Source organism: Rhododendron vialii, chromosome 4a (assembly GCF_030253575.1).
Source record: "Rhododendron vialii isolate Sample 1 chromosome 4a, ASM3025357v1".
NCBI lineage: Eukaryota > Viridiplantae > Streptophyta > Magnoliopsida > Ericales > Ericaceae > Rhododendron > Rhododendron vialii.
In genome coordinates, this window is record NC_080560.1 from 10,375,371 (window position 1) to 10,397,759 (window position 22,389).

The 22,389-nt window shown below is 39.6% G+C and overlaps 3 protein-coding genes across 3 annotated transcripts; 1 reads left to right on the top strand and 2 right to left on the bottom strand.

Annotated features, from left to right (window-relative positions):
* Nucleotides 1–660: 660 nt before the first annotated feature.
* LOC131323652 (uncharacterized) lies at nt 661–10,479 on the top strand. Its single transcript, XM_058355501.1, has 6 exons — nt 661–1,314; nt 1,591–3,516; nt 3,559–3,786; nt 4,126–4,312; nt 7,471–8,031; nt 10,343–10,479. Exons 1-6 carry the CDS (start codon nt 661–663, stop codon nt 10,477–10,479), a joined length of 3,693 nt encoding a protein of 1,230 aa, XP_058211484.1.
* A 1,900-nt stretch (nt 10,480–12,379) lies between these two features.
* Nucleotides 12,380–13,393, bottom strand: LOC131323653 (flavonol sulfotransferase-like). Its single transcript, XM_058355502.1, has one exon. It carries the CDS (start codon nt 13,391–13,393, stop codon nt 12,380–12,382), a length of 1,014 nt encoding a protein of 337 aa, XP_058211485.1.
* Nucleotides 13,394–18,509: 5,116 nt separating this feature from the next.
* Nucleotides 18,510–22,389, bottom strand: LOC131321983 (expansin-B3-like). The gene is made up of 4 exons (XM_058353053.1): nt 22,016–22,389; nt 20,773–21,073; nt 19,906–20,035; nt 18,510–19,055 (listed from the first exon to the last, which is right to left on the bottom strand). Exons 1-4 carry the CDS (start codon nt 22,161–22,163, stop codon nt 18,861–18,863), a joined length of 774 nt encoding a protein of 257 aa, XP_058209036.1. The 5' UTR covers nt 22,164–22,389; the 3' UTR covers nt 18,510–18,860.

A 22,389-nucleotide genomic window follows, 5' to 3' on the forward strand; every position in this document is an offset into this window, starting at 1 on the left:
GGAGGCCATACCCTTAGAAGCTCTGTTAAATTGACGTACTTTTATTTAGATTTTCATAAGTGTTATCACATTTGTCAAACTCTATTTCATTTTGTTGGTTTGTAAGATAATTAAGTATGTTTGAATTTGGTATTTAAGGTTTCCGCTGCTAAACTCTGTTTAATAAAATTTTATTTTTTATATATCAGTTTTATGAATTATTAAATCAATAAAAAAATGATTTAATTAACGTGCCCAAAAATCGGGGCGTTACAACTTGGTATCAGAGCTTTAGGTTCAAACCCTTGGCCTTGGGTAGATTGGGTAGCACTAGGTTTCATAAGTATATGTATTTAATCGTACAGTAAATACACTGCCTTCTCACGTGCCAAATTATTATTGTCATATTTTTTTTTGTATGAAGATTATATCATTTGAACATTAAATTTTAAAATGTAGGATGTCGAGCTCTTCTTCGCCAGAACCATATGTTACTCATTTGTTTTGTTAGGACCCAATCATTTGTTTTGTTAGGACCCAATGAAAATTTGTTTCATTATTCCAATAAAAATTGTTTCGTCACATCAGCGTTATTGCGTTCGTCAATATATTACGCTCTTTAGGTATGAAAATGGAAAACCCCCTGACAAAAATAATAATAATAATAAATTTTGTATATAGATGGTGAGAACACGAAACGGAGCCCAATCAAATAATGATCGGAATAGCGGACCGCAACCCAATGGACAAGGAGCACAACCAGACTTAGTTCAACTGATGCAAGCATTTGTTGCTGCTGCTGCTGGCAACCCTCAACAGCAACAACAACAACGTGGACCACTAACCAGGAGTAGAGATCAACTTCTGGATGCATTCTGCAAACGTCGTCCTCCGATCTTTTATGGGGAAGCAAACCCTAGCGCTGCAGAAGTATGGATCAAACAAATCTCTAAGTACCTAGAAGTACTTAATGTGACTAGTGCGGGCGATCGCATTGCCTTAGCAACCTTTCAGATGCAAGGGGAAGCAGATCATTGGTGGGATTTGATTAAGACCACTCATAATTTGACAACTATGACCTGGCAGATGTTCGAAAACCGTTTCCTTGAAAAATACTTTCCAGCACCTGTGAAACAAGCCATGGCTCAAGAATTTATGGACTTAAAGCAGCGTTCCCTAACAGTAACCCAATATGCTGCCCGTTTTGAAGAATTGGCACGTCATGCCAGTACCGTAGTACCCACTGATGTTGCAAAAGCTAGGAAGTTTGAATGGGGTCTGTCCCGCTCTATTCGTACTAGTGTGGTCTCTCATGAGTACCCCACCTATGCACAGGTAGTGAAATGTGCACTCATGATGGAGCGCGAAAACTCTGACTCAAGGTCAACATGAGAGGCGCAAAAAAAGAATGGCCCCTCGTCTGGAGGACCAATCCGAACAAACAACAACAAGACTTTCATAGCTCAAGCACCCTATTACCAAAGCAACCCTCACCCTTTGCAGTAAACCACTCAAACCTGGAAAAACCCGAACCCTAACCCAAATCAGAACCAAATTTCACTTCAAGCGGGAAATCTGTACCCTAACCGCAAGTGTTTCAACTGTAACCAGGAAGGCCATTTCAGGAACAACTGCCCAAAGCTTGCTGGATTGGGAAATTTTGGGCAAGGGGGACAACAGCAATTTCAGGCACGGCCATCAGGGTTGGGGAACCAAAATCCGGTTAATCCGAACCAACAGAAGATTGGATGGAATCAGCAACAACTCCATCCTTTTCAAAACAATGCAAGCGGACAGAACAAGCCAACAGGAGGCAGAGTCTTTGCTCTACAAGGCACTGAACAAGATACTGAGGAGGAGTATGACCCGTCAGTGATACAAGGTACTCTTATACTATATAGTACTTGTGTTCAAGCATTATTCGATTTAAGAGCTTCGCACTCTTTCATATCTATTGCATGCGTCTCTGCTCTTGGACTAAAAACAGAACCTCTAGGGACAACAATGCATGTAACCTCTCCATTAGGGGGAAAAATTTCTGTGGGATTAATTTGTAAGGGGTACGAATTAGAAGTATCTAACCTGAGATTAACTGTCGACCTACGAGTAATCGACATGACAGAATTTGATGTCATACTTGGAATGGACTGGCTATCTGCGCATCACGCTGTCGTAGACTGCCATCGGAAGATGGTGACAGTGTATTCATTAGACGGTACGTCTTTCAAATTTAAGGGGGATAGACAAGACCCCTCCGCAACAACCCCACACCGATCGAGGTGGCATGATAAGCTTTCAGGGTGGCTTGCAAGCCTCAAGCTAGAGGAGACAGATCGTATGGAACCCGGTCTTCCTCACATTGTGTGTGAGTACGAGGATGTGTTTCCTGATGAATTACCTGGACTGCCTCCACGTCGGGACTTAGATTTCACGATCGAGTTGCAACCAGGCACGGCACCAATATCCATGGCACCATATAGGAAGGCACCGGCGGAACTACGAGAGTTGAAGACTCAGTTACAAGATCTGGTGGATAAAGGTTTTATCAGACCCAGTACATCACCATGGGGAGCACCTGCTTTATTCGTCAAAAAGAAAGAGGGAACACTTAGACTCTATATCGACTACCGCCAACTCAATAGGGTCACAATCAAGAACCGTTATCCATTACCTAGAATCGATGACTTGTTTGATCAACTGAGAGGGTCAATCTGCTTCTTGAAGATCGATTTACGGTCTGGATACCATCAGCTACGAGTTAGAGATAGTGACATACCTAAGACAGCTTTTCGAACCCGTTATGGCCACTCTGAATTTGTGGTGATGCCATTTGGATTAACCAACGCTCCTGCTGTTTTCATGTGTCTGATGAACAAAATTTTCACGCCATATCTGGACAAATTTGTGGTAGTGTTCATTGACGACATTCTTGTATATTCGCCAACAGAGAAGGAACACGAAGAGCATTTGAGAATCGTATTGCAAGTACTTCAGAATAATCAATTGTACGCAAAGGCCAGCAAGTGCGAATTTTGGATGAAAAAAGTCAAATTCTTGGGACACGTGGTGTCAGAGAAAGGAATCTCTGTGGATAACAGCAAAGTAAAAGCTGTCATGAACTGGAAACGACCCTCAACGGTGTTTGAGATTAGAAGTTTCTTGGGATTAGCTAGCTACTACAGAAGGTTCATTCAAGATTTCTCAATTTTGGGAAAACCAATGACGCGACTGACCCAGAAAGGGGTTAAGTTTGAATGGAACGAAATATGTGAGAAATTGTTCCAAGAACTCAAGAAGAGATTGACCAGTGCCCCCATACTAATCATTCCCGAGCGGAACGTGGGATATGCAGTGTACTGTGATGCATCCAAAGATGGATTGGGAGCTGTGCTCATGCAAAATGGAAAGGTCATCGCTTATGGATCCCGACAACTGAGGCCGCATGAGAAGAATTATCCAACTCACGATTTGGAATTGGCAGCAGTAGTATTTGCCCTTAAATCCTGGCGTTACTATCTGTATGGAGAACAGTTCGAGGTGTTCACTGATCACAAAAGTTTGAAGTATCTATTCACTCAGAAGGAGCTGAATATGAGGCAAAGCAAGTGGATGGAATACATAGAGGACTACAGTTTCACGTTGTCTTATCACCCTGGGAAGGCCAATGTAGTTGCTGACGCTCTCAGTCGCAAAACTCGAGGACAATTGGCAAGTATGGCTATCAAGGAATGGAAAATGATGGAAGCCATTAATGAGTTTAGACTTCAACCTACTATAAGTGCAGAAGGAGCCTGCCTTTTTGCTTTTGTTTGCCACACCTGCTTTACATCGAGAAATTTTTTTGGCCCAAACCTTTGAACAGGAGTGTGATTTTATCAGATATCAACTAGAAAAACATTAGCAGGATGGGCAATTCACTCCGACAAGAGTCTCCGTTTCCAAGAATGAATTTTTGTACCTGACATTGGTACACTTCGAGAAGCCGTACTGAAGGAGTTTCACCATTCCAACTTTGCCGTACATCCAGGAAGTACAAAAATGTACCAAGATCTTCGTCGTCAGTACTGGTGGAGCGGAATCAAGAAGGATGTAGCAGCATATGTCTCCGTATGTCTCACTTGTCAGAAAGTTAAAGCTGAACATTAGAAACTTGGAGGAACACTTCAACCATTACCGATACCTGGATGGAAGTGGGAGCACATTACTATGGACTTTGTCACAGGACTACCTCGATCACCTAAATCCAACACTGCCATTTGGGTAATTGTGGATCGATTGACTAAGTCAGCACACTTCCTTCCTGTACGTATGACGGATACCATGGAATCATTCAGTAGACTTTATATTCAAGAGATTGTACGACTGCATGGGGTACCGGTGTAACGCCCCCAATTTTGGGTACATTAAAGAAAATATTTTATTACAAAAACAAGGTGAGTCTGGCTCATTATTACAACATAACTCTCATAAGAGTACTTTTATTACACAAGGGAAGGGAACTAAGGTTTCTAACTACAGCTCCGCCTGCTCCTCCATCTGAGCTAGCTCTTCAGCTCCAAAGGCCTCCAAGGTGTACTGCTCACCTTGATCATCTACAAAGTCTGACACATTATACCAGCGTCGCCACCGATATAATATGTCAGGGTCACCAAAGGTAACACCATGAGCTACAAAAGCTCAGCAGAACAAACCCATACCCGCTAACCCATAACTTACAAACAACAGGTTATACAGCCATCGATTTCCACATGATACATGTATATACAACTAACAATGACACATCCATATTCGTTAATCATCTATCGTTGGTGTCCAAGATTTCCGTGTTTCTCCTACGCGACTCGTCGTAGACCGTGTCAACATTTTCATTTACAAATCAATCTTTCAAAAACCATTTGTTTAACACACCCAACCTCGGTTCCGCCGTTCCGGGTTCCCGAGTATCCTCACAATGGTTCCGCCGCACCGGGTTCCCATTGGCACACAAAATCTTGCATTGGCTCCTCTCCGCAGATAACCAAGCCATACCTCACCATGATTCCGCCGGTCCGGGTTCCCATGGGAACGCACACAACCTCACAATGGTTCCGCTATTCCGGATCTCCATTGGAACACACACAACCTCACAATGGTTCTGCTTTTCCCGGATTCCCATTGGAACACACACAACCTCACAATGGTTCCGCTTTTTCCGGATTTCCATTGGAACACACACACCCAATTCACATTATGCCACCAAAACCGGTCATAATGTAGTTTCAAAAATATTTTCTTCCTCAGAAAATATTTCCTTTCATTAATCACACCCTAGGTGCCATGTTTCTACTTTCTCGATTCTCGTGTCTCGTTTACATGCAAAGACTCCGCGGTATGACAAAAGTAAGCATGAAACATTCTAGCAAGATCATCCAATTCTATAATATACCACAAGTAACACATTCGATTTATGTATGCAAGCTCATACTCCTTGGAATATCAAAATACGAATACTTCGATTCACATGGTAACGTTTTAACTTTCGAAAACCGTTCTTTCTTAAAGATCAAACAACATACGTTTTACTTGGAATAAGTAAGTAAGTGAGTAAGGATAAACTTAGAGTTAGGGGTAAGAATAATCTACCTTGATCCGAAACTAGTCGGGGCCGAATAAGCTAGTTGGAAGTTTTCTACAGGCGGTGAAACTCGCAAATCTGGACCAAACTTTGGATGGCAGTAACTCGGTCAATATTTGGCGAATATGATCGTTCTTGGGTCGAAATCGAAGCTCTCGAAGTACTCTACAACTTTCGTGAAGGAAGTTGATCCTAGAAACTACTGTAGGTAGGAGAAAAATGGTGATAAAGGAAGAGACAGTATGCTTTCTGAAAATGGATATCCGAGATTTTTACTGAACTTCGGATACGAATATCTTTATCATTTCTTCACCAATTAGGGTGGTTCTTGGGTCTAACTTGAAGGTCTCGAAGTGCTCTACAACTTTCCCGAAGGAAGTTAGCTCTAAAAACTAACCTAAGAGGGATAAAACTAAGGATTTTCAAAGGGCAGTAGGCTGCCTGGAAAAACAGAAATGGTTTCTAGAGAGAAGTGAGAGCAAGAAGTAAAGGTGTGAGTTGAAACTTGAGGTGAGCTTGCTATTTATAGTCAAAAGTCTTGGCTCTCTCTCCCTCCATATGGCCGGCCATATCTCTCTCTCTCTCTCTCCCATGGATTTGTTCCATTGAGTGGTCATTTCAAGTCTTAAATCAAATCCTAGCCTTTCTTCACTTGTCATTTCCATCCTAGGCCAAATCTTAGGCCATCATGAAGGGTTTTTGACTTGTCAAGTCTATGGGGAGGTTGCTTGCAAGAAAGAATAAAATCATTGGCTAACTTTGTACTTTGGAAGACTAGAATGGGTTGGCATGTAGTAAATAGGCTTAGGGCTATTAAGGTTGCTTGTGTAAGTGTCCAAAACACAATCACACACTCCACCTCCCTCTCCCATTCAGCCTTTCTCTCTCTCTCTCTCTCCATCCGCCCCCCCCCCCCCCCCCCCCCCCCCCCCCCCCCTCTCTCTCTCTCTCTCTCTCTCTCTCTCTCTTGTGTCTATATTCATCTAAGAAAACCTAGGAAAGTAAGTCTAGGATTATTAGGTTTAAGACTAGAACATAGGTGTGCATGCATGGCAAAGCTAGCCTTGCTTCCTTTGGAAGCAAAATGATGGGATTCTTTGTATGACTTGTCTTGTCATGCTTATTGGCAAGTCCAAGGTCTATTAACCAAGGGACAAAAATTCCCTTAACAATTATGGACCAAGGGGTAAAGGAATATTGGTAATAATTAGGGTTTGAAATGACTTGTTATGGGAGTAAAAATGATTACTCCTATGGTCTAATGGTCCTATAGGGTTTGGAGGGGTTCATAAGGCTCAAAGATGATCTAAAAGATCCAATTAGGGTTACGGTAATATAACTAGGTGAATCGGTGGTCCAGTTCCTCCACCTAATCGGTTGGAAACTAACTCTACTTGCCAAGTAGGATTTCTAGTCAAGAAAAATATTTTTAAGGACTTAAATCTAATTATGGCTGATTATTAGAAATTAAAACGGACTTTTGAAAGTAATACCAAGTAATTAAAATAAAATTCAAATATTTAACGAAATTTTTATTTACTGAAAGTCAGGGTCGTTACAACCGGTATCAATTGTATCCGATTGCGACCCGCGCTTCACGTCAAATTTCTGGCAAAGTCTGCAGAAAGCATTGGGAACAGATCTTTGTATGAGTATAGCCTTTCACCCTCAAACAGACGGACAAACCGAAAGGACGATTCAGACCTTAGAGGATATGCTTCGTGCCTGTACCCTGGACTTTACGGGAAATTGGGAACGTCATTTACCGTTAGTCGAATTTGCCTATAACAATAGTTATCAGGCCAGTATTGAGATGGCTCCGTACGAAGCCCTATACGGACGACCCTGCTGATCCCTTGTCTGTTGGACTGAGCTAGGAGAAGCAAGCCTATTGGGACCAGAACTTGTTAGAGAGACAACAGAAAAGGTCAGAATCATCCGCCAACGACTTTTGACCACTCAGAGCCGACAGAAAAGCTACGCTAACAAGAGGACTAGACCACTATCCTTTCAAGCTGGAGAGCATGTATTTGTTAACATCAAGCCACGACGAGGAGTTATCCGATTTGGAAAGAAGGGGAAACTATCGCCCAGGTATATCGGACCATTTGAGATTTTGGAGAAGATTGGAGAGGTTGCCTACCGCCTAGCCCTGCCCCCACAAATTGACAGAGTCCACAACGTTTTCCATGTGTCTATGCTTCGCAAGTATATGTCACACCCCTCTCACGTACTCAACTGGGAGGAGGTCACACGTAAAGAAGACACAACCTTCGACGAACAACCTATCGAGATACAAGATTGTAGTGAGAAGAATATCAGAGGTAAGACGATAAAACTCATCAGGATCTTATGGCGACATCGGGGTATAGAGGAGTCAACATGGGAGAGAGCTGATACTATGCGCACCAACTACCCGTATCTATTTCCACCAGAAGGTATACTTTAATTTCGAGGACGAAATTTTTTTTTAAGGGGAATAGGTTGTAACACTCCTAAAATTTTTAAATAAATAAAAAATTGAAAATGCTAATTTCTAATCCGATAATTAATTAACTAAGTTAATCAATCTAAATGTATGATTAGGTTTATAATAATAGTAGTAAAAAAAAAAAAAAAAAGGAAAACAGTGCCTAATTTAATCGTGCATATACATTACGCATACTTAGATATATATAAATAGGTAAATAAGATATCTTTACTTTTTCCCCTTTACTATACATACCCATCCATGTACACAGGGAATTTTTTGAAAGCCATCAGTAACCCACAAATTATGGCTTCTGCTCTTATCTCTTCCGTACCTTGCTACCCTTTTTCATTCCATCACTCCTATACTTATCCCCCACACTCCTACTATCTCTACACTTGCACTCTCTCTCACTTCCTTATAAAGACCCAAAAAAAAAAACAGTCTGGTTCCCAGGCTGTTCTTCTTTTTCTTCTCTAAATTTCTGTTTGCCTTTTTCCTGCTTTTGTCAGTTCCATTTTACTTGTTTTTTCGGCTGGATTTAAGGTAGATTAATCTCTTCTCTACTTTCTCCTAAGTATATAAATGTGTTATTATATTAGTTATAATGATGAGAATTGAAAAGAAACAAACCTGTGCATTGTAAAAAAAAATCAAAATCAAAAATTTTCGTTTTCGGTTCAGATCTGCGTTTTTCGTGAAATTATTCATATGGAAATCTGATCCGTTCATCTTGTTCGTCTTGTCGAGACGATTCCGGAAAGGTATAATAAGCCCCTTTTCGACCTTGGGATTGACCACACGACCCGGTCAAAGTTTCGGATTAAACCATATAGATATATGTTATATATATATATATATATATATATATATATATATATATATATATATGTATACCTGTGTACAGTACCCGTTGAAGATGACTGACGTCATCATGAACCCCATCTCTCAGAATTACAATTTACCCCCTGTGTTTTGGTTGTGCTAAAATTTGATCCTAAACTATGTAGAATTAATTGTTTTACCTCCTGTGTTAAAATTTTAAACTTTTAGGATACATCCATGACTATTTCTTAGGGATCTGTGATTTATGTTAACCTCTATAGGATTTAGTAACTAAAAGTATTAAGTTTAGAAAAGAATAAAATTTATTTATTTATTTGTTTTATTTATTTTGTAGTGTTATTTTATTAATTGTAAACAAAGGCCCAAATATATTAATAAATTTTTTGTGTAGTTCATAACTTCAGTAAATACATTGTGGATGTAGAACATGTTTAATTTACTGGAAAGTAAATGTTTGACAATCAGAGAAATAATAACATGATGTATAAGTTTAAAAAAATTATTAAATTACTTATTTGCTAAAATTTTCCTGTTATAAACATAACAATTTAAGGGCATCGGCCTGCTCATAAAACACTACACGCCTTACTTTCTCGCACCATATTAAATGTTATATTGTTGTCTCATTGAAATGTATCGTGTTTGAGCTGTTGTTGATTGTATCATGTTGTATGTGCCGGAATGGACTTAGGTTCGTTGGGGTGGTTTGAGTAGTGAACACAGACATGGTTAAGTAATGGATAAAATGGTAAAGTTAATCAAGGATGTTGGGTGCTGCTAAAGGACTCCGAGTACGGTAAAGTACTCAGTGAGTGTGTGTGTGGAGGACGGTAAAGGACTCCGGGTACAGGATTTGGGATACGGTAAAGGATCCTAAATGCGGTATAGTGCCCAGTGTATGGGTGGAGGACGGTAAAGGACTCCGGGTACAGGATTTGGGATACGGTAAAGGATCCTAAATGCGGTATAGTGCCCAGTGTGTGGGTGGAGGACGGTAAAGGACTCCGGGTACAGGATTTGGGATACGGTAAAGGATCCTAAATGCGGTATAGTGCCCAGTGTGTGTGTGAAAGAAGGTAAAGGACTTCAGGTACAGTATTTTGGAAAACGGTAAAGGATCCCTGAATACGATATAGTACCCAGTGTGTAGAGTTGGGAGACGGTAAAGAATCCTAACAATAAAATAGTGCGACCCTAATGCTGAGTTGTCATGGAGAGTTATTCCATGGGAAGGTCAATGTTGGTGGATGTGGGAGGAAAGGATCTCGTGGAGAGAATCCTTAGATTTCATGTAAGATCATGGATAGTGAAGGAAATGACAATTTGTTATCATTCTGTACCTCCTGTGAATTGTTATATTGTTAATTTGCTAATTGTAAGGTAAGGGGTTAGTAGAGTTGAGATTATCTACTGAGTTTCAAAACTCATTATAGTGTCGTTGGGCTGGCGTTTCATGTCAGGTAATACAGAGACCGAGGAACAGAATCCGCAGCAAGATGAACAGTACCATGGTAAAGACCTCTCAACTGAGGAAGGAGAGTTTGTTGAGCCTTGGAGGCCATATCCTTAGAAACTCTGTTAAATTGACGTACTTTTATTTAGATTTTCATAAGTGTTATCACATTTGTCAAACTTTATTTCATTTTGTTGGTTTGTAAGATAATTAAGTAGGTTTGAATTTGGTATTTAAGGTTTCCGCTGCTAAACTCTGTTTAATAAAATTTTATTTTTTATATATCAGTTTTATGAATTATTAAATCAATAAAAAAAAAATAATTTAATTAACGTGCCCAAAAATCGGGGCGTTACATTTGCAATTTCTTGTTTCTACAACAAAACAGAAAATCTGGAAATAGAAGCTTTTTGGATTTCCATTTTCACATTTTTGAATTCAGCCATGCCAAAAAGACAAGGCTACCCTTTCTCTTTTTGGATAATTCTCATTTTTGCCATGGTTTTGGAAAAGTAACAACAAACAATAATTGAAATAATAAAAATATAATTAAAAATAAAAACGGGGGACACCAGTTCATGAATCATGACCGGGGGCAGAATTTCACGAATCATGACCGGGGGCAGAATTTCGGAATTAAATTTTAAATAAATTGAGCCCAAACATTATTTATATACAATATACACCATTATTAATAACCGGGGGCAATATAATAAAAAATCAATCCATAATTCCTCTTCATTCCATATCTTCCAAAGACTACTCTTACTGTAAAATGCATTCTGCACATATCATCCAAACACTGTACTAAATACAAAATACATCCTGATCATAATTCCAAAAGCTAAAAAGACAAAAAATGAAAAATGAAAAGCCAAAAAATTGACTCCCAAACACCCCCTAAGTACTACTTCTAGAAACTCTGGTGATGGGTACGTACGTGTATCACGATGCCTTTGTCAGTGGTTGATTCTTTAGAATTCTATTGCGTTGAGTAATAATGTACCTGGTTATTGCATTTTTTTCCGGATCTTGAATCAAAGAATTCTATTGCATTCTATACTGACTAATGTACCTGGTTATTGCATTTTTTCCGGATCTTGTAGCCTGTAGGGCCTTTATTTGTAATTTATAGCAGAAAGTCTACACACACATATACTTTGTGCACAGATTGTGCACAGATTTTATTGTGGGGCCCACCACGGGTCCCACACGAATCATCCGAGCCATTCATTAAATGTAAAACACTTTTTCAAGAGACCCCATAAAAAATAAGCTCAATCCGATACCTATAAGTGCTCGATCCAACCACATAACTTTTCATTAACCGAAAATCTGAATGAAAAGTTAGATGGTTGGATGAAGCACCTATAAGTATTGGATTGAGCCTATTTTTTACGGGGACCTTTGAAAAACTGTTTTACATTTAATGAACGGCTCAGATGATTTGTGTGGGACCCGTGGTGGGCTCCACAAAAAAATCTGTGCACAATCTGTGCACAGACTGCTGTGTGTGTAGCAGCTCTCAATTTATAGTTAATTAGTTACATTCGGGTGAGTCTTGGTGGATGACCGAATTTACACTCTAAAGAGAGCCACCAAGACTTGCCGAATGTAAGATTGTGAATTCTTTTTTCGAATGAATTAAAGCAAAATAATAGGAGTATTACGTCTTTACGCTTAACCTAGACTATACGGTTCTAATTAGAGGAAAAAATTAATAATTTACTCAACCATGTGGGAAGATTTAAAACTAGTTTTTTTTTTAGGTAATCAGAAGAAAAATTCTCATTACAATTTACTCCTGGAAATTACTCAAAGTAAAGAACCGATACATTTCATTGGCAAATGAATTACATTCAACAACAACAACAGATTCTCTCTTATTATAGAGCCGAGAGTAATAGCAACATTGGAGAGAATACAACTTGCCATGGTATCATATATCATCATAACCTGTCATAACTTCAATGGCACCAATACCGGTGATAATAAGAAATGCCACTACTACAGCTAATCAAAATATACCATGTAGTTTTTCATTGGTAATCTGGTCGAGACTCTCGACCATTTGAGTTGTTAGATGATTGCTCCAATCTCCAACTTCACCTTTCCTAAAGAACATATCATTCTTGATAACTGCATCGCGTGAACCATTTTTATTCACCTCCAAGTTGCTCAACCTCTTAAAACTGCAAAGTTCTATAATTTCCTCCACGACCCGCTCCCTCTCCTCCTCCATGGAGAAAGGTTGCCCCAAAAACTCTGCCAATCTCCTTACGTTTATCAATGTCTCTTTCTTTAATTCTTCATATCTCAGGAAGAAAATTCTTTGAGGACATTCCATACTAGCATTCCAATAACCGAGCACATGGTCCCAGAAGGGTCCATAAATAGAGAGACCTTTAGAGAACAACTTAAATGCCTCTTCTAACGAAAGAGGAGGAAGATCTTTGGATCTCATCTTGACCATATAATACCACATCGATATCAACACGTCTTTAGAATCCCGGCATACATAAACTATTTTACAACCAGAACACAGAATAGGCTTTGGCAACGACGTGTAAGGAATGTGTGTCGCAAAAAGGCGAGGAGAGGGCAACTTCTCAACATCTGCGACTGGGGGTTCCCTGAAAAGCCTGAGCTCTAAGAAAGGAATGCAATCATGGGGGTTAGTGGTGAGAAGAGGGTGAGTGGAATTGGTGTAGCAAGTTCTCTTCATGATCGCAAAAATTAGGGCTTTGAGCCATGTTGTACCGGATTTAGGTGTGGAGATCAAGAAAACATCGGTGGGGCGAGCCTGAAAATGTTCCTGAGCAAACATGATACCTTTCAAACCAGCCAGGCGTTCGCACCAAAAGCCCTCATACAAGCACAAATCAGATACCCAACCTTTTTCCTTTGGAAGGGTTGAGATTAGCTCTCTATATCTTTCATAGCTTCTCTCCACCTTTTTTAAGGTTTCATCCCTCTCTTCTTCATTGATTTTGCTCAAGGAAGAATATTGGGAAGGAAGAGAGGCTGCCATAGCCAATGATACCAATAAACTTTATTAGCTCTCTGTAGATTTGGAATTACAGAAATAGGGATACCTCGGCTAGCTGTGAGCAGAATCACATCTCTTATATAGAAATTTCAATACCCCATCTATTCAAATGGGCCATTTTATTTATATCTTATTAGGTTGTCCCACAACACCTTACGCACCTCGACAATCCCATGTGCCATTTACTGGGGGGTAGCTAGAGCCGGAAAAAGTCCCGTGTATGTCGAACTTATAAATCAAGAAAACAGCAAATTCTTAAGTCTCAAACCTTGACTATCAAACCAATTTCTTGGAATTGAAATGGGTCCATCTTTAATAATCAAGACGTCGGTCACATAATTCTCTAGTAAGACTGTACACACTTGATTAATATGCTCTTGCGAATTTTAATATTTTGTCATATTTTCGAAAGACACTTTCATGTTGCCGCTTACACTCAACCACATGCATTATGTGACTCAGATCACGACATGCTCCATTAACCAATTCGGAAAGAAGCTATTCATATTGGAATTTTTTTTCCCAAGATACAAGAATGTGGGTGAACAAATTTATACTCTTAAGAGAGCCACCAAGACTCACCGAATGTAACAATCGTGAATTATGTTTTCGAACAAGAAGAAAATACTACGGCCTTGTTCGTTTCTAAGTTTAGAAAAAATTTAGTTTAGTTTTGTAATTATTATTCTATTTTCTCTCCAACAATTACCCAATTTTTCCAATTATTACTCTCATTTCACTCCCCACTTATTACCCCTCTTTCCAGTCATTACTCTATTTCTCTCTCTATCCACTACCAAAATTAAAATACCCAAAACTACCAAATGAACAAAGCCGTCTTTACTACTTAACCTAGACTACGGATCTAATTTAGAGGGAATTTTTTAAATTTTTTTCTCAATCATCAATCTTTCAGCAGAGGGATATAGTAGTTGCATTTGTTGTTGTGAAAAGCATGTTTGAAGAAATTCATTTTTTTTCTCTTTGCATATCCAGACTCAACTGCTTTTGATTTTATCATGAATTTAAATTTCGTATGGTTGGCAAAACGAGTGGTTTGTGATTTTAATTGAATTCTTTTCTCGAATTGAAGGAAAATAATACGTCTATAATATCTGGTGATGCAGTGGTCGCATTCTTGTTGTGGAAAGCATGTTTGAAGGAATTCTTTTTTTTTTTCCTCGTTGCATGTCCAGACTCAACTGCTTTTGATTTTATCAGGATTTTAAATTTCGTATGGTTGGCAAAACGAGTGGTTTGTGATTTTAATCGAATTCTTTTCTCAAATTGAAGGAAAATAATACGTCTATAATATCTGGTGATGCAGTGGTCGCATTCTTGTTGTGAAAAGCATGTTTGAAGGAATTCATTTTTTTTCCTCTTTTCATATCCGGACGCAACTGCTTTTGATTATTTTATCGTGATTTTAATTGAATTTCGTACGGTTGGCAAAATGAGTGGTTTGTGATTTTAATCGAATTCTTTCCTCGAATTGAAGGAAAATAATATGTCTATAATATCTGGTGATGCAGTGGTCGCATTCTTGTTGTGAAAAGCATGTTTGAAGGAATTCATTTTTTTTTTCCTCTTTGCATATCCGGACGCAACTGCTTTTGATTTTATCGTGATTTTAATTGAATTTTGTATGGTTAGCAAAACGAGTGGTTTGTGATTTTAATCGAATATTTTTCTCGAATTCAAGGAAAATAATACGTCTATGTTATTAAACTACACTGCGGATCTAATATAGAGGGACAAATTTTATTTTTTCACAATCATCAAATCTTTCACTAGAATGATTGGAGTAGTAATTTTGCATTGAAAAATGATAGATATACATATACACACGAAAAGGGGTGCTCCGATCAAGCACCCTACACACCTCGGATGACGTTGATTCCCGCGTTGGGCCCCTCGGTTTTTTTTTTTAGAATTTTTGGACGGCTCGGATCGGCCGTCCGGTGGCCGGAGACGGCCCGCCGGCGGCCCTCGGTCCGAAATCCCTTCCCCATTTCGGTACCTATAGCAACACTCCCCTTTTGCATTGTTGTTGTCAAAGCGTGTTTGAAAGAACACATTTTTTTTTCTCTTTTGCATATCCAGACGCAAACTGCTGTTGACTCTATGGTTATTTTAATTGAATTTTGTTTGGTTGGTTATAGTAATTTTTTATTTATTTATCCGCATTGGTTATTTATATATAGTAGTATAAAGATTTCTCCCAGTTACCAGCAACATTACCACATTGTTAAATTTTGTATGCGCGCACCCTCTAATCATAACCATAAAAAGGCGTAAAATTCATCAAAACTAGCAGAGTAATATTTCACCTAAGGAGGCGTAACATTCACCAAATATTGGCATAACATTCACTAAAAAGTAATGGGCGTGTATTGTGTAGCATTCCCCGCACTTGTAAATTGAAATTCAAAAAGCAGACTAAACAAATTTTTAGCAGTGCATGGGCTCAAATAGTATCATTACGCAATTCTTATATATCTGCTAATTACCTTATGGGATATTTCTCAAATGAGAGAAATTTATTCATGGCGGAATCTCACATGTCCATTCGCGCAATTAATGGCTGAGATGTATTTTCAATTTTGACCGGTAAAAAAATTAATTTTTACCTGTCAAAATTGATTTTTCAATCTCCGAACTATCCAAATCACTTTTGCACGCCTGCGATTTAGTGCCATAAATCTTCTTCACGGAACGCTCCGTAAAGAAGTTTTTCTCTTCTCAAATATATGCAAGTTTGCTTATTATTTAGTTGAAGTAGATGAGTTTTGAAGCTAAACGGGCAGACCTCAATACTCCTAGGGGCTCAAAATTAAGGATCCCAATATCACAGCTTAGTGTGAGTTCCACATTCTTCTTGGCGGTGGACATGAAGCAAATGCATGTAAGTTCTTCTATCCTTTGGAGAAAAGCCCAGTGGCACTGAATTAATATGTTGTTCAACAAACGGGAGCCATTCTGAATAAAGACTAAATGCAGCTAAGACATAAACCAAGGGATGTCAAAGGGGCGGATTTGGTTGAACTTGGGCCGGTATATGAGTTGGGTTTTTAACAGATCATTAGTCCATTTACAATCCAATTAGTTAGATAATTAGGACTCGTACCCAACCCAACTCTATTCATAAAATATGAAACCCAACACGTACGCCCATTAACTCAATTATTATCTGCAGTTTCAATATACATCCAATGTATATTTATGCATTGGAAAAAATATCACGTGGCGTTAATAACTTTGGGTGACACTAGTAATTTTTGGGTGGCAGTAGTAATTTTTTGATGAGTGGCAATAATAATTTTGGAGTGGCATAGCCATTTTGAAGCAATTTGAAGCAGTTTGTACGTTTGTGATCTTTTGGGACTGATTTATTTTATGTTTTGGGCTCTTTCCTTGGGCTGTACTAGAGGGCTTGGTGAGGTTTTTCTTTTCTTTGGTTGTAATTTGTTAGATAAACCTTAGAGTGTTTGTGAGATCATTGCATCTCTTTGTAAACCCATTTATAAACCTATTTTTCCGGTTTTGATTGTGGCCGGTGTTCGCATTTCAGATTTTATTCCCTACATTATTGCGTTTCTGGCATGACTTATATACTTTTGGGAATTTGGTCTATTCTTTCCCAACAGTAAAAAGGAACCCATGCATGTCAAGGAAACCCTAGAATATAAAAGGAAGAATGGATTCCTTAGGTAGGTTTTGAAGATGTCACTTAGCTTAGATAGCAATATATAGCAAGAGCTCTTTGCTTATGGAAGCAAGAGCTTTGATTATGTGAGGGGCGTGGTTAGTAGGCGTGTACTTATTATTTTCGGCAGCGAAAAGTTGACAACCTCAATTGGTTAAGTACCTTGATTGACTGCAATAGAAGTGTCTTGCTCTAGCAATGGCTCTGGGTGTTGTAAATTAATTTTGTTTAATTTGGCCACTAAAAGGGTGTTGTAACCTAGTCCAATGAAAGAGGAAGAGGAATGCTAGGACTGAACTCCGAAGCTATGCACCATGGAATTAGAGCCCTAATCGTTGGGCTAACTACGTTACAAGTCAAGCTCCCTTGTCCTTGTATAGATACGTATGTACCGATATGGCGATATCTGATCAAACTGATTTTTTTGCCGAGATATTCTACATTATGAGATGTATAAGTTTAAAGGTTTGAATCTTGGATGTGGTCCGGGCTATGGCCCACATAGGTGGAGGTCGGAGAGAACGAGTATAGTAGGAGAGGGGTAAAGATTCTTCAATCATTTCCTACACTGTTGCCCTTCCCCCAACAAAACAGGAAAAGAAAAAAATGAAACTATTGTTCCACAGGGTAGCTTTCTGCTCAGTCATGTTGCTCTCCTTTTAAACTTCTAATTAACCTCAAATGATTTTCTTACTAATACCCTACAATTCATACCTTCCATTTGATTTCTGTTGAGGAATGATTTTGTAGGGTCACAGAATCAACAAATAGACAAATCTATAACAGTCTATCAAGCCTCCTTAATTTTGGGAGGATTCAAGATATGGCCAATCCACATGGGGGGGGGGGGGGGGGGGGGGGGGGGGGGGGTAAGGGAACATATCCAGAAGTTGGTGGGGACCTCCCCTTCACGTGTAGTCCACTAGTCCTTGCTATCCCCCCACCCAATGGGCCAAAATTAGTTCCAGAGTGTTTGAAACCCTTTTGCATGTGAGAGCTATATAATGCGATTTCTCAGCTTTGTACACAGTACACTCATGTGTTTCTGACATCTTCGCTCTGTGGAACCCCTCCCGTCCATTTTCATGTGTGGAATGATCTGGGTACATGGAAATTTGATTCCGTTTAACCGGATATAGTAATGCTGCCAAACACCTCCTGTCAAGTGGATGTTGAGCGGCCAATCCGGTCAATAGACCCGCTCGGCAGCAAGATGCTTGACAGCATTCTTGGGTTCCTGGATATGAGCATTGGCTTTGATTGTACATTCATATATGATGACCAAAGTTTTAGTATCAGGTTAAAAGATGTATATGTTACCACATTGCATCCCGGCACTACACATTCCCCGAACACAATTGGATTCAATGTGGCACCCAAACTCAAGTATACTAAGCTAAAAATATCGATCTCACCCTATCAAATGTCAATAATAATTGCATACATTGGTCCAGGCTCATTAAAAAACCACATGGGACTGCAAACTTAACCCACAAGATCATACAACAAACCTAGTGATTAAAAGAAGACAGCTCTCTCTCCCCTTTGGAGAGGGCAACACGAACACTACAAATTGACCTACGCTAAAAACACTGCTCACAACAATACTTCAATCACGCTTCAAGAAAGACCGATCGAACGGCTACTTTCTTTCAAAAAAATAGAAATAAATAACCCACAACGACTACTTTTCATGTCATGGGCTCATGGGTGAGTTGAAACCCAGGCCACCAAACAATTCGATCAAGAGAAGTTGAGGCGAGAGGTGTAGGTGGCTTTGGGAGACCAATTGCTCGGAATCACATCTCTGGCTGAGAGGGTTTGAGCAGTGGAAAGAGTGGTGAGTTTCACTGAAAATGGTCCTCTCAAGGGTCCAGCAGTTATGCACCAAGTCGCACCCCATATGTGCTGCATTTCTACCCACTCTGTTGAGCTTGCCTGCATAACCATCATTGTAATTGAAGGTGAGTGGCATAAAAAACCCGCAGATGATGAAAACACAAAATATACCGCCAACTAAAGCAAAAGTGAGCTTTATTTTTAGAGTTTTGTTATGGCGGTATGTTCTTTATGGTGTGACACACAAGTGGCTTTTGCACTTTTTACACTGATCCAAGAGTAGAATATACAAGTAGGAGAGAGAGAGAGAGAGAGAGAGAGAGAGAGAGAGAGAGATGGGAAAGTGCTTTTCAGCAGATGGCACGTTGGCTCTAGTTATAGACTGGGCAGACATTTCTTTTTCACCACCTAGAAAAGAAAAAAAAAATTCCTTTGCCGTTGCCCGTTGGGGAGTATTCGCATTATTCGAGATATGCCTTTGCAATATTTTAGTTCCTTTTTATGATAGAAACTTCTGATTTACAGAACTATCCTCTAGTTTTCTGGTTATTACAGAAAACTTCCCAAGCACTGTCTTCCTGGTGTGGTGTAGTCTGGCGGTGACTATGCGTCTCTTTTTTTCTATAATGGGTTTAGATTCTCTCGAGTAATTGTTCCGGATAGTTCAACAATATTTTACGAACAATGCATGAATTAAACTTTTATCCGTCAGAGTTTCATGTGAATCACACTTGGGAAAAAAAACTCCAACACTTGTTGGATTGAAGAGGATCCGTTTTCTTTTTTTAAACCTTTAGTAAGAAAAAACTTGTGAAATAAACGGATCCTTGATTCCTTACGACAAATGTTCTTATTCTGTTTTCTCTCTCCTTTGTTTCTGCTTATGTTTCGATGGAAATCAATCAAAAGAAGAGCGGATGGAAAAAAGAACATAGATATATATATCTACCTCTTTTATGTGCATTGATCCAACATCACCATCTCCGCCCTCGAATTCCACCAGCAGAGAGAGCCAGAAGTCCGTTGATCCTTCATTCACGTGGAAGGCGATATTTTTCCCCGGATATTTACATGGAGTCCTTCAATCATATAAACCACACAACTTAATTTACCTTCAGAATTTAACTTTCTAGAACGTCACAGATATTTGTTTGACCCATGAATAGTAGGGCCTAAATGTCAAAAGAACAGTGCTGGGAACACATTTATTCAGATTATGTCCAGAGTTGCCAAGCCGATTCACGCAAGTAATGCGAATGCAATATAAGCCCTACAAGCATCGGACGATTTTGCACAAATATTGTGTGTCGACCGAATCTCGGCACCATATATAGTTTTGCTATTCTCTTGTGAAAAGGAAGACATGCACATGGCCTCTGCTATTTTGCTATTGAATAAAAAAGATTTAAGTGTCTTCGGTTAAGAAAAGATAGAGAACATAAATGCTTTTACGTACGTGCCCAAACACAATTGTGTTCGTAGTTGTTTGATGTGCGTAACGCTAAAAGAGCATTGAACAATCGTATGGACTCCGAGTTCAATTGGAGTATTTGTTTTCCTATCCGTAATAAAAAGTTACATTGGTAGTTGGCATCAAGCAGTACCACAAATTAATTAACAAACTATAATAACAACCACTAACTGACAAAACAGAAAAAAAAGACCGTTAAAAGCACCAAGCTATTTGTTTTTTTCTGAAGTCCAATAATACTAACACTTTATGACTTTACAGTATACAGTGTAAAAAAAAAAAAAGAGTACTTTTTTAAATTAGGGGAACGGGGTCTTTTGGAAAGGAGAGTTATTATATACGTACCGGCGGTACATGACGGAGATCTGGCCTCGGTTGCGGAGCTGGTTACCGTCACCGGCGATGGCCATGCGGCCGAAGGCAGCACCACCGAGGTCAAATTGGGTACGGCCAAGGGAGCAGCCGGGGCACTCGTCGGTTATGATAACGGTGACGGCCCTCCTGGAGCAAATGGACTTGTCAAGGCACTTGATCTTGTAGCAGGCCCCACAGCCTTCCCCTCCTTTGAACAGAACTGGACTCACTGCTCCAACTCTGGCCCGTAACGGCTTCACGTCCACTAGTGACCCGTACCCGCATGCCCCTCCTGTGCCCGACCCAATTGAAACATTAATGGTGTCAGACTGTCAGTGGTCTTTTCTAAAACTTCAAAAAATGTTACTAATAAATAAGGAACCTACGCGCACATCGAACAATTCTGAAAACAGATATGTTTAGATCTATGCAGTACCACCTGTATTCGTAACATTTATGATGTTAACGTTGGAAAAAATTGTTGGCCTCTACGAGGTGTGTGAAAGAGTATATGCATATGACAAAAAAAATGTGTTATTTTGCAATTTCACTTGTCTAAATAGGATGCTGGACAATCCCAAGTGCTGATCAAGTGGACATGACAAAATTAATAACATCAGATTGTATTTTCGAAATTCCACGTAGGCAAAAGATTTCAAATATATCGAGTCATTGGATGGTTTGTCCGGTCGTTAACTTTAGGACTTCGGAACTAGTCGAAATGCACCCAAGCTGATCCGAACATCTAATTATCTAAAAATAAATAGATAGCGTGCCGCACTGTTATTATGTCAATAACAGGGCCCTTAATATTTAAAATTATGAGCAACTATTTTAGCTAGAAACCAAAGCACAACAAAGACGACACATCATTGCCATTTTACCCATAAGAATTTTGAACAAAAAGGTAGTATGATGTTGGTGTCGAGAAGCGCTGAATAATTTCCCATCGAAACTGTGTTCTGTGGGGGCCAGAGCCCCCAGAAACGGAGCTTCATATCTATTCCAGTCAAAACCAAAATTGGGAATGTGCTACTCCACAGAGAGGGATGGAAGTCATCGTTCCGTCGTGAACGGTCTGTCTGCCCTTGACCGAATTTGGGAGAGTATAAGTTAAAGTGCGAGTAAGCTGGTCGAGATATTCCGGACCGTCCATAAAAAAAATGAGAAAGATGAAACTTGAAGAAGTGAAAGCAATGTGAGTTAAAAATGGGTGTTTGAAGTGGGGACGTACCGTCGCTGCCGTCGCCCTCGGGGCTGCCGTACCACGTAGCGGCGGCGGGATACCAATGTGGGTCAGATACAGGCCCGGCGGAGGCTACCAGAAACTGAACCAGCACCACCAAACTAAGAAGCTGAACAAACTCGGCACGGCTTTCCATTGACTAGGTTAGACGAGGGTCAACTCCACTGCACTTGTCTCAGCTCCGTCTGTTTCCCGGCCGGTGGAGAAATCGAGGAACTGAGAGAGAGAGAGAGAGAGAGAGAGAGACGACAGTTTTTTCCCCCTTTAATTATATTGTTGGTTTCCACTGAGGCCCGAGGCCTTCTCTGTTGCTTGTACCGATATATAGGCTGGGACAGTTACGTACATACAAACTTATGTAT

Coding starts and splice junctions, on each gene's coding strand:
- LOC131323652 (XM_058355501.1), top strand. CDS start 661: ATGGTGAGAACACGAAACGGAGCCCAATCAAATAATGATCGGAATAGC. Junction 3,517..3,558: donor TGTATGGAGAACAGTTCGAG/GTGTTCACTGAT, acceptor CTATTCACTCAG/AAGGAGCTGAATATGAGGCA. Junction 8,032..10,342: donor GTATCTATTTCCACCAGAAG/GTATACTTTAAT, acceptor AACTCATTATAG/TGTCGTTGGGCTGGCGTTTC.
- LOC131323653 (XM_058355502.1), bottom strand. CDS start 13,393: ATGGCAGCCTCTCTTCCTTCCCAATATTCTTCCTTGAGCAAAATCAAT.
- LOC131321983 (XM_058353053.1), bottom strand. CDS start 22,163: ATGGAAAGCCGTGCCGAGTTTGTTCAGCTTCTTAGTTTGGTGGTGCTG. Junction 21,074..22,015: donor CGAGGGCGACGGCAGCGACG/GTACGTCCCCAC, acceptor GGTCGGGCACAG/GAGGGGCATGCGGGTACGGG. Junction 20,036..20,772: donor ATCTCCGTCATGTACCGCCG/GTACGTATATAA, acceptor ATATGATTGAAG/GACTCCATGTAAATATCCGG.